Below are 16,909 nucleotides of genomic sequence, written 5' to 3'. Positions count from 1 at the left end.
AGCTTGGGCAAAATAAGGTGTTCTTTGAATGAAGAAAATATTTTGCAGTACAGCCTTGTGGAATAGTGTTTGTTAATCATAAGCTCATCATACTGTTACAATTAATAATATAGTTTCTAAAAAAGCTTTGTAAAATAAAATATACTTCAAAATCTAACGATTATTGACATAAACTGTTATGTCGGCTTTAAGTCAGTCAATTTGTTGTTAACAACCAGAACACAATTATTTGTCCAAAAATATATCAAATAGTTTATGTCCAGATGACACCTTAAATAAATATTATTGTAGAAGCATAACTGCGATTAATTGTCGTAAATAATAAGTGTATACAGTTTACGTGAAGGTTTATCATCTATGTATTATTAATACATACAATTCATACAATTTCTCAACAATAAATTGCATAAATAAACAAAATAAAATGATACTATTTTGAGACTGCAAAAAGTACTTTATATAAGATATTTAACAAAGTAATGACAATATACATGTTCCATTTCTACATCGAACTGGTCTTCACGATAAATATTAAATGACACAAAATATAATCTTTTATTGTGAAATCAAGGATGTCGAGATGAAATATCAAAATTCAAAGCGTAAGTTAAGTCTCAGCGTTCCCCCATGTGGTCCATGCGCCGTTCACACATGTTAACAGCCGTTTATCTTCGTCCTGAAATAAACCAAAATATACGTGCCAAATGAGTATTAATGTTAAGATGATTAAATGTGAGCGACGAAATACAATGTGAATGACAATAAAACACTGACAACCCATATACTTCAGACTCATTAGTCAGGTATAACGTGTTACTCGTTAACCAATTTACGCCTATTGGACTCCCCCATCCTTCTTAATTGGATCAATTTATTTTCAAAATCAGGGATGTCTTGTATATATTTATTTCGATATTTAGACTATTTTGTACAGAAATTCTTCCAAGCAAACAGTGCAGCTCCAGATGAGACGCCGCATGATGCTTGTGCTGTTTGCCAAGTCCTTTTTTTATAGACGCTAGGCATAGATGGGTTAAGCATATATAAGTAAAAACACAAGCATGATTGACTATCAGAATTTTTATATTTGTTTACTTAGAGCATCAATTGAAATTGTATATTTTTTACTGTATAGCAATTGTATCGACAGCCTTTTAATTTATTTCAAAAGGCGGCACTGACTATTGTTACTTTAATTTTAATCCATTAAATTGTTAATGTGTTGTCATTCATTCATAGCAGGTATAAAAAAACATGATCTAGCAGACGGGCCATGAACATTAACTGGAGAATGTGTTGAATATAATAAGCATCACGAAACGACTTTAATCAGTCAGTATATGTAGACTTTTTGTGCATGAAGTGGCAGAAATATTGCTGGCTTAAACCATGTGTGCATGTATGTACCTGGTTTAACTGCTACAGTATGAAAACGTTTCTATTTCTACAGGCACAACATTGTTTTGTTCATGTCGTAAAAACAAATGCAATAGTTTAGTTGACGTGTTTGACGCATTTTTGTGGCCTAAAAAATCAAATGTTTTCATAAGAATTTGTTTCGATCAAAAGGAAATGCCAGATACATCTTTAACATAAATTAAATCCAAAATAAAACAGTCCTATTAGACAAGTATTAAGCAAATCTGAAACTGGCAAATGTAGAAGACATACATCTGAGAATGGACATTACGTTTTCACCACGTTTTCGTTTCGTATGGAAACATTCTGATCTCTAATTCGCTTTTCAAAAATGTTCCAACAATTGTAATTATTGCAAAAGCATTAGATTGAATTTATTAAATACATATAAGTCAAGAGACTGGAATACTTAAAGAGTGTGCTACAATCCGTCAGCAAGAATGTCATTCATTTATGGATGTCCAATGATTAAGTAGCGATACGTGTTTTTCGCTGTATTTTTTACATGTCAGATTGATAGTGGAAGCTTTTATGTTCCCATGAATAATTCACAGACAACGTTTTCAACAGAGTGATTCGTAAATTATGTGTCAGTTTGAGAAAGCGGTATGTGATTACTAAACGTTAAACTGGAACACTAAGTTAGTTTGCACACTTTTTATGGTAATCACATGTTATGCAAACGAATACGGTGTAACAACAAGGTTGTAACCTAATTATACTTTGAAAGGTCTATATCGAGAATATTTCACATAACAAATATGTTTGTTACATATGTAGGATTGTACAGCTGCGTCATACGCAATGTACACATTATATAATGTAAACTAAAATAATATTCGCAATACAAAGAAAGAATGCAAAGAAGTACGAAACTCGTGTATTCAAGCCCTGGTTGTTTAAAGCAGCGTGTCCAGTGATTATTGTGAGTCTATATTTTTAAGTTTGCCATTTAACAGATGTTCAAACTTGGTACAAACATGTATGTATGATTTGGGTTAATATTCAGCATTTAAATTTATTATTAAAAGGTTATTTCCAACAATAAAAATAAAATAAAATAAAATATAGAAGCATGAGTGCATTTCGCGTCCTTTCAATACGACATATCTATACTTAAGCTTTGCAATTGATATTACTTGTTTTTTTTTTTGATAATCGTTTTGCCTCGTTAACAATTTCAGAACAAAAAATTGCAATATTAAAGAAATATGGAAGAAAGAGCCAGAGTTTTTGCAATGAAGTTTCCAATTATGATACCTACTTATCTTTTAAGCTTCAATTCGATGCCTTCTTTTAGTTTTCAATGTATATTCCGGATAGAATGTATATTCAAATATAAACAAAGGGCAATATTTTTACAACAAAAGTTAGTGTTCGTGTCTACTTCACGATAAATAATATCATCCAATTAAATCTAAAGTTGATATCTCTTTCAGTGTTGGACGATACGCTCCAATATATTTACATTAAATATATATCCAAAGGAAACAGCTCTGAATCAAAGGAACCAAGATTTATTCTGCATCGCACATTCCCTTAATTAAAGCTACGTATATGTTAAGTTTCAATTTAATATCTTATTTATGTTGATATAATTATGCTCACGACGATATTTTAAAATTAAGATTAACCAATGGCAATAATGCAAAGGGCCATAACTCCCGAGTGGCCGGCGGGAGATGGCTTACTGTTAAAGTTTGCCTCTGTTTTATATTGTTTAATAATTTCTGCAGTTTCTGGAGTGGTATGGTTACAGAGAGGAAACCAAAAGGTGTGGACAAGGTAACGGCATGCGAGACTGAAAGATTAAAGCACTGATGGACAGTTCGGAAAACATATACATTCATTCGAATTAAAAGGAAACTTAAAATACGTATCACAAGGAGTGGAAATTGGAGTCTCAGGATCAACATACACACACCTTAATACATCGAATATTCAAGCTGGTACGGCTGCAGTTTCGGCTTCATACAACTATTCTATAATTTTCGTTGCGTATGCAACATTAAAGAATCATGAGTAATATTCCAAATTTTTTTATGCTCCGCATTACAAACACTTTACAATTGTTATGTTGTCTCCTTAGATAATTGTTAAAGAATATTAATTGGATCCGCTTGTTAGTTCTGTCTATAAAACCTGATTTTATATTTTGAATACGTGAAAAAAGATGTTTGATCGATTTGTAAAATGGTAATTGAGAAAAAAAAGGTAATGTTTCACTGAGTTTTCATACTCACTCTTAGCAGTTTTTTTGTCATATAAAGAGTTACATTAAATGGAACTGTACAACTGTTATCTTGTATTAAAAATACATTCATTGTATCCCAATATCTGCTCGAATATAGTTTTCCTGGTATTAATCTATTAAGCTGAGAGGCGGATTATACACTAGGGTCTGCACAAAATGCTTGTTTGAAAATAGTACTGAATGCTATCACGTAATTTATTCACCTTTATTTACCACAAATTTCTGGCTAATGAGCATTTGAGCCTTGTTCTGAGAAAACTGGGCTTAATGCATATGCGTAAAGTGTCATCCCAGATTAGCCTGTGCAGTTCGCACAGGCTAAACAGGGACGACACTTTCCGCCTAAACTTTATTGTCGGAAAGTAGGGACTTCCTTGAAGCTTAAAATACCATAAAAGCGGAAAGTTTCGTCCCTGATTAGCCCGTGCGGACTTCAAAGGCTATTCTGGGACGACACTTTACGCACATGCATTATGCCCAGTTTTCTCAGAACGCGACTTATTTAATCTTCCTTCCGCATGTATAGGTCACGTTTTCTGCCTCTTTATTAACATTAAGGAAGACAATACCAATGTGACAGACTCACCTTATCTCCAATAATGGAGCCCTGCATAATAAAACACGTTGAAATAAGAGCTTGAAAGCTAACTTGCCTGACCGTAAATACGCTTACATAAGTTCAATTGTTAAAAAAATACAGTTTGAATAACTCGGCTTATTTCTGTTTAAGACATTATTCTTAATTTACAATTTTTGACTGTGTAGTATATGCGTTATACGTTATGTGAAGGATAATATGTAAATGAGAAGTGTAATGTATCAATAAAAACATGGCATGGCATGCGTTAGATGTTGCCATCTTTGTGTGCGGCTATTGAAAAAAAACGGACTGAAACGTTTGTTTGCAGACACATTCATGCAAAATGAAGTTATTAACAAAATATAAATTAAATATGAAAGTTATCAACCAATCCAAAGTGCATTTCTATATAAACGTGTTGTACGTAAAATGTCAATTATAAAAAGGTTGCGAGTCATTCAGTCGTGGCGAATTTACCACAATATTGTTGTAATACACGCAAGGTAAGAAGGAAAGATTGCATACACGTGCATGCTTAACGGGTATTGAAGTTGAAGATCAAAGAACTCATACGGTTTTCAAATGCCCAATACAATCTTTAGAAAGAATAAACTATATATGTAAAATTATAACTTTACGAGCCACTGAATGCCTATACAGGGGATTTGAACTGTAACAAATAAAAATATCTTACCGAACCTTATTCTGTAAAGATAAAATAGTCTACTTATTTAGAATACTCTATGTTCACACACATTAATGAACTCTTTGAATACGTGTACATGTAAAGTCGTCTCTTTTCCATATATATGTTATATTTGCGGTGTTTGTAAAACTAATCAATAATGAATACTTATAATATGCAAACCATCATAACAATTTATACAATATGTGTTTTATTATAAACCAGTTACAATGTTAGCAAAGATGTGTTGTTTTCTTCAATCCAAACTCATGTGAAATACCAGTGAAATCATTATATATCTACCATTATCTTGTTCCACTTAACTTACTTTTTTAAGTTAACCCATTCATGCCTAGCGTCCTGAAAAAAGGACATTGCAAACAGCGTAGACCCAGATGAGACGCCGCATGAGTCCACTGGGCATAAATGGGTTAAAGTTTGCAGTATTTTGGTATTCAGTTAAAAACCTATTTAAACAATCAAACAAGGCATGATTTCCACTGAAACCCAGTCTTGTCCATGAGTCTACTATGCCCCTATTCTGAGTTACTCGTTGCGCAGTTTAATAAGGGGAGCCTGATATTACATAAATTTATTTTATCAGAAATATCGGTGCATATAATTCGCAAACATATTGAAGTTGCCTTTTACAACTTCCGGTGGGTACTTCACATTTGGATTCATTAGTATATTGGCATACCCGATTCCTTCCAGCATGGTCGGGCATGAAAGGCTCCTGACTGGTTTCGTCTGAAGCACAATCCAAGTCTCTCTCCGCGCTTCGTGGGAACTTCCGGTTCTTTGCTCTCAGGTTTGTTAAGGACCGATGTATTGATGATTCCGTCGTCAATGAGCTGGAATGATGTTTGAATTGTTAGCTGTTGATTAAGATAAATCATTTCTTGACATTGGGCGTGTGAATACCATTAATAGATTAAGAGCCTGTCAACGCGTGTACGAACTGAGGGCTTGCTTTTATTCGCAAGCAATATATTTATAAAAAAGCGGAATTAAATTATGATATTTGACGATTATCAACTGCGAGTCTTCTGATGCCATGGTTTTCAAATGAATGAGCCGCTTCTGTGAAAATGTGGTTTAATCAATGTGCGTAAACTATCGTACTATCGCTTTCCGCCTTGAAATGGATTTTTGCATTAAACCCCCTTTTAACAGAGCATGGCCCAACTGCAATATAAGCGAGTAATGAGAACAATTCGAATGTAACGATCGACTTTCAAGTTTGCTGTTCGTTTTAGCCGTTTCGTAAGCACCTGCTTATTCAATTATTAACTCTTATAATTATATGAGTATGTCTAACGTAATATGTTAAATATGTAAAACATTCGAAAATATTGTGTTCGTACTGTGTGCTGCATAACCAATACGATAAGCCGTCAAAACCTGAATGAGTGCGATGATAAAATTTCAGTTCAGCAACCTGTGTCGATTCTTTTACATCGACACAAGTAAATTGTTATTTATACAAATTTTGACGGTGGTCCAGTCTATTTTAGGTAGTGTTTAACGCATTAAGTTTAGTTTAAACCTATTTATTTAAGCTCGATTTCATCGAAAGCCTAAGGCTTATTTGAAACGCTCTCGATTCCGTGTCCTGGTACTAGAACCAGTACTTGGATTCTTTGAGAGAGATATAAAGAACGCCCCACGGTGGGTAGCGAACCCATGACCTCCCGGTCGCTGTGCGGACACAATATCAACTACGCCACTGCGACGCATTCAGGGAATTAACATTCACATTCACTTGATGAATGCCATTTGAATCTATGAATAATGAAACATGCTCTTCAAAAACGTGTAGTATCGATAAGTTAATGTTTAATCGTATCAATAATATATTTAATTGTATCCGCAACATATCGATAATGTTGAGAGTGATTTTATCCCAAAGCAGCTCGTTGTGAACATATTCAATTAACATGCAATAGCGGTTCGTGTATGACTGGACTTCGGTGAGACGAGCGTATTGCATTTGACCGTTCACTGACCCAAAGATGACTAAAGACTTAATGAAATCAGGTGTTGTTGCTGTGTCTGTTTTTTGAAGGGGGAGGGGGAAGGGGGGGGGGGAGTAGGGGGTGGGACCATGCAATGCTCTTTCAACATTAGCTCTTTGGATGGCTTAGACGTTCCAAATCAGTTTGTTTTAATCGAGCATCGACTAAAATAGTATAGTATTAGATGCTAAAAGTAAACATACTTCAAACAGTGTTCAATTTACAAATGGAATAGCAAAGATATGTTCAAACTTAATTAGCAAACAAGTAAGTGTATGACTGTTAACACAAAAGTTGCTATCAGTATGTATTGTCATACATCATTCAAATGTCAAATTATGATACTGCATTTGTTGGTGATATGATGAGTTCAAAACATACATTGTGTCTTTTTCTGTGAAAGCTGATCATAATGCATGTGCGTAAAGTTTCCGCTTTTATGGTTACTTTTAGTTTCAAGGAAGTCCCTCCTTACCGAAAATCCAGTTTAGGCGGAAAGTGTCGTCCCTGAATAGCCTGTGCGAACTGCACAGGCTAATCTGGGACGACACTTTACGCACATGCATTATGCCAAGCTTTCACAGAACAAGACACCATTATTGCTTGGAGAGAGAATGACTCTTTAAGAATAATGGGCATTTCAAGCAACACATATAATTTAACTACATGCGACTTAAACGAACAAAAAGCAATTCCATACTGCACCCGTGTGTGTCATATTCCATTTAGAAAAGCGAGTTACACTTCCTACAACTCGTGAGCAAGTTTTTGTTTTTAATGGTACATGAAAGAAATATTAACACCTAAGACTTTCATAGGGATATACTTTCAGAAGCTTCTGTTTAATGAATAAGATCAAAGTTTTAGAGAAAACAGGATTATCGAGAAGCATTTGTTGTGATGACTTTGGCATCAATATTTCCACTAAGTCGTTTTCAAATATAATCCACACATACCAATGGATATAGATCCGTTCCTCAAGGTAAAATTACTACATTGCTTATTGTTAAGTATTTAAAAGTTTTGTAAAGGATCCGTAAATGTGTTTTAATGTGTTAAGCTATGTTATTAATGAGAATTAATAATAGTCCGTGATGGAAACAGATGTAGTAAGTATTAATTAACCTAGTTATGCATAGCGTCTAGAAAAATGGCATTGGCAAACAGCGTAGACCCAGATAAGACGCCGCATGACGCGGCGTCTCATCAGGGTCTACGCTGTTTGCTAATAGGAATTTCTGTAAGAAATATTCTAAATATAGAAATAAATATACTAGACATCTCTAATTTTGGAAATAAATTGATCCAATTTAGAAGGATGGGCGAGTCCACTAGGCATAAATGGGTTAACGTAGAGTCAGTATTGTATGGTTAATAATTAAAATTGCTGTTTTCCGTTTGTGTAAGCAAACATATTTCGGCGTATAATGTTAAACAATTTGCGTTTGTGCAAACATATGTAACCTGCTTCCTTCATGGCATCTGTTCAGCTTGAGTAAACATATTCTAACATAGCTTGAGCGCAGCTATTTTTGTTTGATCATTTTTTCAACCTCAATTACCAACTAAGTCAGCGATTGCCACAACTGAGAAATTAAAGCAGAAAAACGTGTTCAAGTATCGTGTCCATTTTCTAAATAAGTACACTACGCACGTAATACGTATGCTTGTGGGATTTAACATAATTAAGTTTATATATGTCCAAGACAGTCTGCGTACCGTAAGGGATTATCATCAAATGAAATCTAAGATATATGATATACCCGCATGACGAATACTAATATTATCAAATACGTGATGCATCAGTGATGGATAAATATATTAACTTAATGATAACCATTTCTCCGACATGTCATTAAAAAATACGCTGTGAACCACATTTTAAGTACATCATGGAGTGAAAACGTGGTATGTGTGAATTGTAGACAAATCCTGACTTGGTTCATGTTAACCATCATCTCTTTGCACGATGGGTATTACATTTTCAACGAAGGTAGTTACCGCTCATATGACGGGATTCAACTTATGCAATGAATTTAAACACCTTTGAAAGAGGGTCACCTAAGAATAATTCATTTTGAACATTTCCCAGTGGATGAGTAGATGCTGTCGTACGAATGAAAGGTGACCTAAACAAGCAAATTATATTTATAGTGCCCGCTATAATCGCTTGAGTCTTTTTGGGTAACGTAATTTCCATTTAAAAAAATCCGATTTGAATAAAAAAAACAAAAAGGTAATAAAATCACATCCTCTTCCAATCAAACCAATTATTAAGAAAATTGTATGTGTGCATGCCAGTTGTGATGGGCAACATAATCAACAATCCAAGCAATAGCGCACATACTAGTACATGTTAATGCCTTTTACTAATATATACCTCGTCCAGTGCAACAAGTAGTAATTCTTTGAAGTAGGACAAGTCTCGCGTCTCCATGTACTTTGGACGTTTGTCAGCGCTGAGAGGGTTTCCGTTCTGAAAATGACAGTAAAATACCATTATGCAACAAATACATGTATTTGTCTACTCTTATTAAAGTTAAATCAAATAGGCGCTACCATACGTTGCCATTATATTCGTATTAATCGTCAAAGATGTTCACGGGTATTCAACATCTTGAGTGGATGAAAAAATATATCATACAAAGCGTAATTTAAATAATGATTTTAATGTTCAACGGAAAACATTGTTATATGCTTGTCAACGAACGGGAATCGATGGGCTACACATACGTAAATCATTTGCATATAACTGAATTTATCCGACAAATCAACATAAGTCGACGATTACGCCTGATGAGAAAAGCTCAGCTAAATACCATCGTATTGACTATACATCGAAATCGAATTAACAGAATTATCAAACGCTATACTATTTTTACGGAATCACCATCTTAGTTTGAAAATGTAATTAAAGCCGATTTCAAATTCTTCAGATTTAAGTTATGCTTAAAAAGAAGCGCAAATTCTTCAAAACAAACACGTGTTCAAATCATATTTTATTCCCATCGCAAATGTCATTTATTATCAAATCCAATTGTATTTAAATAACAAACGCCACATTTCAACGCTAACACGTGTTTATTCATATCACTTGTATAGATTCAAGTTTTTAAACATAATATATTGTGTTACCTTAACGTACATATTCATTATAAGAAAAGCTTACAAGACAATAATTTAGCACACAGTATCGAGACATTGTATACGCAATTTTGATTAGGCTACTAGTATGTGGTAAAGAAATGTTTCTGCAAAACTGAATTATCACTTATGTTAAATAATTTGTGGTAAAGTTCTCATATTTCAGTTCAGTTCATTCTTGCTAATAGCGTATATTTAAGCGACTGACCTCGTCTGGCTGTGTTGGCATCCCCAGGGAATTCGCCGCAAGGAGGCAGCAAGCCAAGATGGCTGCGAGTATTACTGTCTGCGTCTGCATGTTTGTTTCTAAAAAATATAAATATCATAACTATCCTACCTGATATTGACATGAACGAAGTTGTTATTGCACAGAAAGTAACTAAATATAAAGGAATGCGTAGGGCAAACGAGCCTCGCACAAATACGTAAAATGACATAAGTGCTTTGTTAACGGTGAAGAAACTGTAAACATAGCTTTAAATGTGATATTTGACTCGATGCCGATTCAAAACAGCATCAACAAACAGCAAACTGCATTCAAAACACGCCAACCATGATCAGTATTGGTCAATTTGCTATATGAGATAAATACACCTTGACATGTCTTGATATGGAACATGTGCGCTTCATGTTTTTGTAGCAAAAGCAATTGAACATAAATCACCAGTGCACTTATGCATGAGGATTGGCTGCAGGCCTGTTCTACACAAGCGTGGTTCAATAAATACATGCGCATTGTTGTTTTTGTCAAGCACTTTGATTAACTATATTGAAATCGCCGTATATGGGTATTGACATTACATAAGTCACTCTCATGTTTAAATCATGCATTGTTAACACAAACGGATGCTTTCTAAACCAGTCAGTTTATTACATCCGCTTACATGCGGCGCAAGGTACGTTTAGAGAGCATCAAATGGACTGGAAAATCTAAATGGATGCATTTAAAACGGTAAAATGTTAATTGATTGAAAATGGTTATTCATTTATGTGTAATTGACTCTTTTAGTGATTCCTAAAATGTGTTTAGATGTCTCATTTTGTCGGATATTTATAACATTTAATTGATTGACTGTTGTTGAACTGACGAATGTTTTTAAATGCATACACGTGAGAATATAAGATAATAAATAAAGTGTTGCAGATGGGTGGAAAACGCATTGTTTGTTTTTTCAATAAATTTTGTCAAGGCTTGTGTTAACCAAATTCAAGTAAGGTTGTTTTATAAAGAAGAATCAGAAAAAGCGTTTCCTTTCCATATGTTTTATCCATTTTGAAATATGCATTATGTGTATAATGACATATCATATAATGAATGTGTTGTTATAAATAAATACGTTTAAACTCAAACTAAGGCTTTCTATTAAAATAGAAAATGGTGGCATGCTCAAGCTTTTTTCTGTCAGCACTTTAAAAAATAACATTGACAAAACCGAAACGCAGGGCGGAATATTTTTTTGTCCTTTGAGCTTACAGTCTGTTCACTGTAAACGGCGCTTTCGCACAACAGGTTACTATCACATTATTTCATTACAGAACAGAACAACAGACCGGAACAGAACAGAACAATATAGGTCTCATGTCGACTTGTGATACCTGACTGTAAGTTGAATAAAGAAAAAACAAATGCACCGAAAGTCATGTCATAATGTGTGATAATGCGTTGTTTTAGTCGCACTTTATTGAAGTAATTGTATTAAGTGTGAAACACCCTGTCACACACCCATGCCAACGCTACAAAAGATTACTACGCAGCTTTTGTTTTTGCAAGTAATTGGATATTTGCGATAGACCATTGTGATGTAGCATTCCACAATATCAGGTCTGACATGGTCATTAACTTACATTTGTCTGAAATTGTTCATGGTCACATACTTATCTGAATACTATATGAAATGCAGAAATGTCAGTTAATTCGATCACCAACTATGTTTCACAAATAAATCGAAATAGATAAATATATAAAAGTGATATACACCATATATGTTCCACTTACTTTGAAATCTCAGTGGCACATACGCTTAGTATGTGTGTTAATTTGAGAATCCCAGAGGAAAACATACAACAAACTGACTGTTGCTACATTAAAAAGCAAACATTCTGGATAATATACTTGTGGAATAAAATCACTAAATGCGTTGTAAAATGTAAATGAAAGTTCATTGAAGGCTTAAAAAAAGAAACATGATAGCTTTAAGTTTTTCGTCTTTAATGACAACATTTAAATGGACTTATTCAAATGATTTCAGTGATTTATCTTAAACAATATTTAATATTTAATACAATATAACGACATACGGACACTTCAAAAGATGCTCATGTTTAATAAAAAAAACATACCACAAACATATTATCAGAATATAATCATTTATGCGAACTGAGCCTTACAACGATGTGTATTCAACAGTTTTGGTATTTGTACTTAACTCATCAATTCTATGTTTTGTAACTTCTAAAAACCCAAAATATTCGCACATTGCAGAAATGTATTTTCAATAATACAAATCAACGCCATCAGCTGTTCATATAAAAGTTTCATTTGATTCATTTAGCATGGTTTAATTGACGTCGTTCTCAGGAACCATGACTGTTTCATGTATTATGCATACCTATATATTAACTTGAAACTTCAGTTAGCTAACATTGAAGAACCAGTCCAAGAGGATGCTATATATATTGAATAGACATAAAATATTCAAAGGATTCCATAACGCTTGGCTCTTCAAAGAGATAAACTGATTATCTCAACGCTAAAAGTTTTCTTGTCTGACTTCGATCATACTTTCCAGTATCGATAAATTGTGTTTAGAGCTTCTCTTCAACGTTCTGTACCATTTGAAGGAATCGGCTGTTATAATTGTATAAAATAACCTTCATTTTACATTTTCAAAAAAATGTTGACTTCTATTTATACAAATATGTAAGATCAATTTCATGTTTACTCACTATAAAACCAAAATATAGCATTTATATAAGCTATACATACTCCTAAATTAAAAATGATAACTTATTCGATCTTATTGTGTACTGCCTTTAAAATCATAATAATCAATCGCCTGCTGGTTTCTCTGCTTTAATTTTTGGTATCTTTGTTTAAACAGGGAAAATTCATTTTATTTTTCTAATTGTGTATCAAAATAACTGATCCCTTTAAAAGGGAATCATAAATGAGACGCATTCGTTTGTGTTTTCGTAAAATTACATATATATTAAACTATATATGTTGAATTCAAGTTATAGGCTATTTTGTTGATAACAACATATAGTTTTAACGAGTTGTTAACTTTAAAAACTTTAGTGTTGGATTTTGTTTCAGATAATCAGCAGAAGGTGCAGACCATTTAGCTTAAACTCATTTGAAATGTTAGTTAGGATATTTAGTTTTGTTTGTTGTTGTTTCGCACGGAATGAATCGTTGTAAAGTGGAGTATTCCTGTCCGAAGGGCACTTTACATCATTTTCATGTTTGAATTTTAGCATTGGTCGATTCGTTTAATAAAACGAAGTGCGGCACGTTATTCATGTTTTTTTGCCACTTAATGAGATTAATAAAAATATAAAAGTCTAATAACACAAGCATATTACGTTTTCATTTGTTATGAACACGTCGAAAAAGTTACAGCATATGATATAACTGGAATATGCTGAACGTTGTTTTATTGCAAAGAAAGTTTTGTTAATAAGTCTGTATCTATATTATTGACAAATACTCAACACAAATTCAACAATTAAGTTTTACTGCGGCGACTATGCAGTATTATGCAGTCAAGAAGAAATTGTAATATTATATGCCATAAAAATAATAATATCTTGCAAGTTTATAATTTTAGACTTGATAATTGGCATTGGTATAGATTTTATATGTATTTACATAACGTTACATTTGGATTTATGGAACTAATTTATCTCGTTAAAATTGCAATCATAATATATCAACTAAAATTATAATCATATATAGTCAAATAAGTTGTATTGTCTTCCGTCGCTCAAAGTCAATAATACAACTAGCATAGTATAAGCATACCCATGAGTTATCTTTTACAAGTATGGCAACATCAGTCTCAAACTGAAAGCAATTTAGACTGACTTGAACGAAACCGATTCGCCTTCTTAATTGCTATTCTCCACTAATACAAAACGATTTTCTAACCCTTGATGTCGCTTGATGTTAGCTTTAGATCACCTCTCAAGGGAAATTATGCGCCAGCACTGTGCTGGAATATTTGTTAGAATGGTTTTAAGTGTTTTTTATAAGTATTTTATTTAGAATTATTGTCAACATCTTTTTTAAGATAGTATTTTCATCATGTGAATTGTTTTCTTCTTATTGAGGGAATGAAATCTCCGATACTATCATGGGAGTTATAAATATATGTTAATTGCTCAAAAATAATAAACGACTTATGTGATAAAAATATTATTTGAAAACACAATATGTACTATTTAAATTGTTTATTCAGTATAGAACAGTTAAACAGTTAAGTTTGATCAAATAGAAATACAGAGTTCATATTCAAGAGCAGCAATACGCACGTCATTAACTCGCAAGAAATATCGACCAGGGAATGACATTGGTTGGCGATGTAATGGTTTATTACATGTACATTAAGGGCAATAAAATTAGTGTAATGAATTTTAACCCAATCTCTATTAAGCGTCCCATTTTTTATTTCTTTGTTAACATCAGGTATAGATTTACTTCTAATCAATACTGCAATAACTTCCTGGTGCGACTGCAATAAACCAGAAGACTTGAAATTTTCCAAACACAAATTCAGCGATAATCTTTGAAACTCCCTATGAGATTAACCCATTTATGCCTAGTGGACTCTCCCATCCTTCTAAATTGGATCAATTTATTTCCAAAATTAGGGATGTCTATTATATGTATTTCTATATTTAGAATATTTTTTACAGAAATTACTTTAAGCGAACAGCTTGGACCCTGATTGAACGCTGCATGATGCGGCGTCTCATCTGATCTACGCTGTTTGCCAATGCTTTTTTTCTAGGCACTTTGTCTAGGCATAAATGGTTAATACTGTATTCAATTGGACGTTTCAAGATATAGTACTGCTTTATAGTTAGTACTGCAATATTAAACGACTCAAGATGCATTTGTTGTCAATAGAACCACGGTCAAATAATGAGGTGGTCGGCAGGCACAATAAAGCAATTAAAGCGAGTGTCAGCTGATGTTTTACTGGCGTGTGCACATATGGTCGTAGCAACATGCCGTCTGTTCATGTTCATACACGACACAAATTAGATTTAAAATATATCGTCCCTTGTCGAACGTTTTTAAATCAATCACAACACAGATATACCGATATACAAGCTACTAAATGGCGTAACATTTAATATCAAGCCATACTACGCTAATGATTTAAATTGAATTTCAAAAATCGATAAACATTATATGTTCCATTATCGTCTTTGTTAAATTGACGGCTGAACTATGTACTTATAGCAAAGTGTGACTCTTTACGAATAATTAATTGCATAGGTCTAAACATAAAATTTATACGTAAGTTAAACATGATTTGATACGCATTTTGGTAATAATATTGACATTGGTCAATTATGAAATGGCATGCATCTGTGACTTCACGTGAATATTGTCAATGATGAAAACGCAAATCGATGTGTCAATGTGAGTTTGTTTTACATGTATTACACTTACTTTTAGTCTATAAGTTCCATTGAACAAACCCTTTTATCAGCGACACTTGTAATAATTTTGAATAATAGCATACCGATATAAGTGTTAGTATGAGTAAAAGATGATGGAAGTTTTGATTATTTTACAATCCCTAAAGTACACTATTAAATATTAGAAAACAAAGAAAACTTACTAAAAATAAACATTTTCTTCTCTCAGTCGAAACGCATGTGATATGATAATCGGGAGAATTGTTTACAATTTGAGCGTTTCCGTTTGTTGGCGTAAAATTAAATTTTAACATAATCATTCAAGTTTATCGATTTCCCGGAGAGCCAAGTTTAGTGACACCAGGCGTAAATTTCTGCTGAAGATCACCCGCGGGGTTTTGAATGACTAATTACCGCAAACGTTTCAAAATAACTCGCAAAATTCTTAAAATATTACAGATCGGAAAGTCGGCGTAAGGTTTATAAAATTTAAATTGAGGTAATTGACAGGAAAATGAGGAATATGATGAACCAATCCTAAACTTAAACACAAAATAATATGGCATGACTGCATACGCTTGCTTACAAAAAAGTATATGCAAACAGTTTTATCTGCCTCTATTGGAGATTTATAAACACGTAAAATGCTCAAGTGAAAAGGGGCACGAGTCACAGTTAGAAACAAAATAACTTTATCAAGTAGAAAGTTATTCATTAACTATTTATTAATTTACTCATTTACTGGTGTAAGGCATCTGAGGTAAGACGAATTTGGCTCAATTAAGTTGTCTTTTGCGATCACATGATCATAATGCCTAGAATGTAATGTCAGCTTACAGAATGACTTAAAAAGCATAGCTTCTTTGGTGGATGAAATAACGCAAGTACAACCCATATGTCACAAGGAAAGTTGCGGGAAAACAAGCACTGTGTTTTTCTTAAAATTTGAAATAAATAACTTAAGTGTTATTTATTAACGCAATGGCGAAACATCCCCGAGTAATTTTGGAGCTTTTCAAGAGTGGAAGACATACAGTACTAATAGATGGTATCGTGTCAAACTTTCTATTCAAACATAGCTACATGGTGGTGTTGAATGAACCTTTCATCTCAGACAGGAAATGAGTTCCCTTTCCATATGTACCAATCAATTTATC

General features: G+C 33.2%; 1 protein-coding gene across 1 annotated transcript in view; it reads right to left on the bottom strand.

Moving 5' to 3' along the window:
* Nucleotides 1–335: 335 nt before the first annotated feature.
* Nucleotides 336–16,909, bottom strand: part of LOC127855769 (uncharacterized) — a 22,093-nt gene continuing 5,519 nt past the window's right edge. Inside the window, exons 2-5 of the mRNA XM_052391570.1 lie at nucleotides 10,309–10,406; nucleotides 9,337–9,432; nucleotides 5,639–5,792; nucleotides 336–676 (exon numbers count right to left, since the gene is read on the bottom strand). Of these exons, the coding sequence (XP_052247530.1) occupies nucleotides 666–676; nucleotides 5,639–5,792; nucleotides 9,337–9,432; nucleotides 10,309–10,398 (351 nt within the window). The 5' untranslated portion in view covers nucleotides 10,399–10,406 and the 3' untranslated portion in view covers nucleotides 336–665. The remainder of the gene's footprint in view (nucleotides 677–5,638; nucleotides 5,793–9,336; nucleotides 9,433–10,308; nucleotides 10,407–16,909) is intronic.

This window comes from Dreissena polymorpha, chromosome 13, assembly GCF_020536995.1.
Source record: "Dreissena polymorpha isolate Duluth1 chromosome 13, UMN_Dpol_1.0, whole genome shotgun sequence".
NCBI lineage: Eukaryota > Metazoa > Mollusca > Bivalvia > Myida > Dreissenidae > Dreissena > Dreissena polymorpha.
The sequence above is the reverse complement of the archived record's forward strand: the minus strand, read 5'-3'. Positions and strand labels throughout refer to the sequence as shown.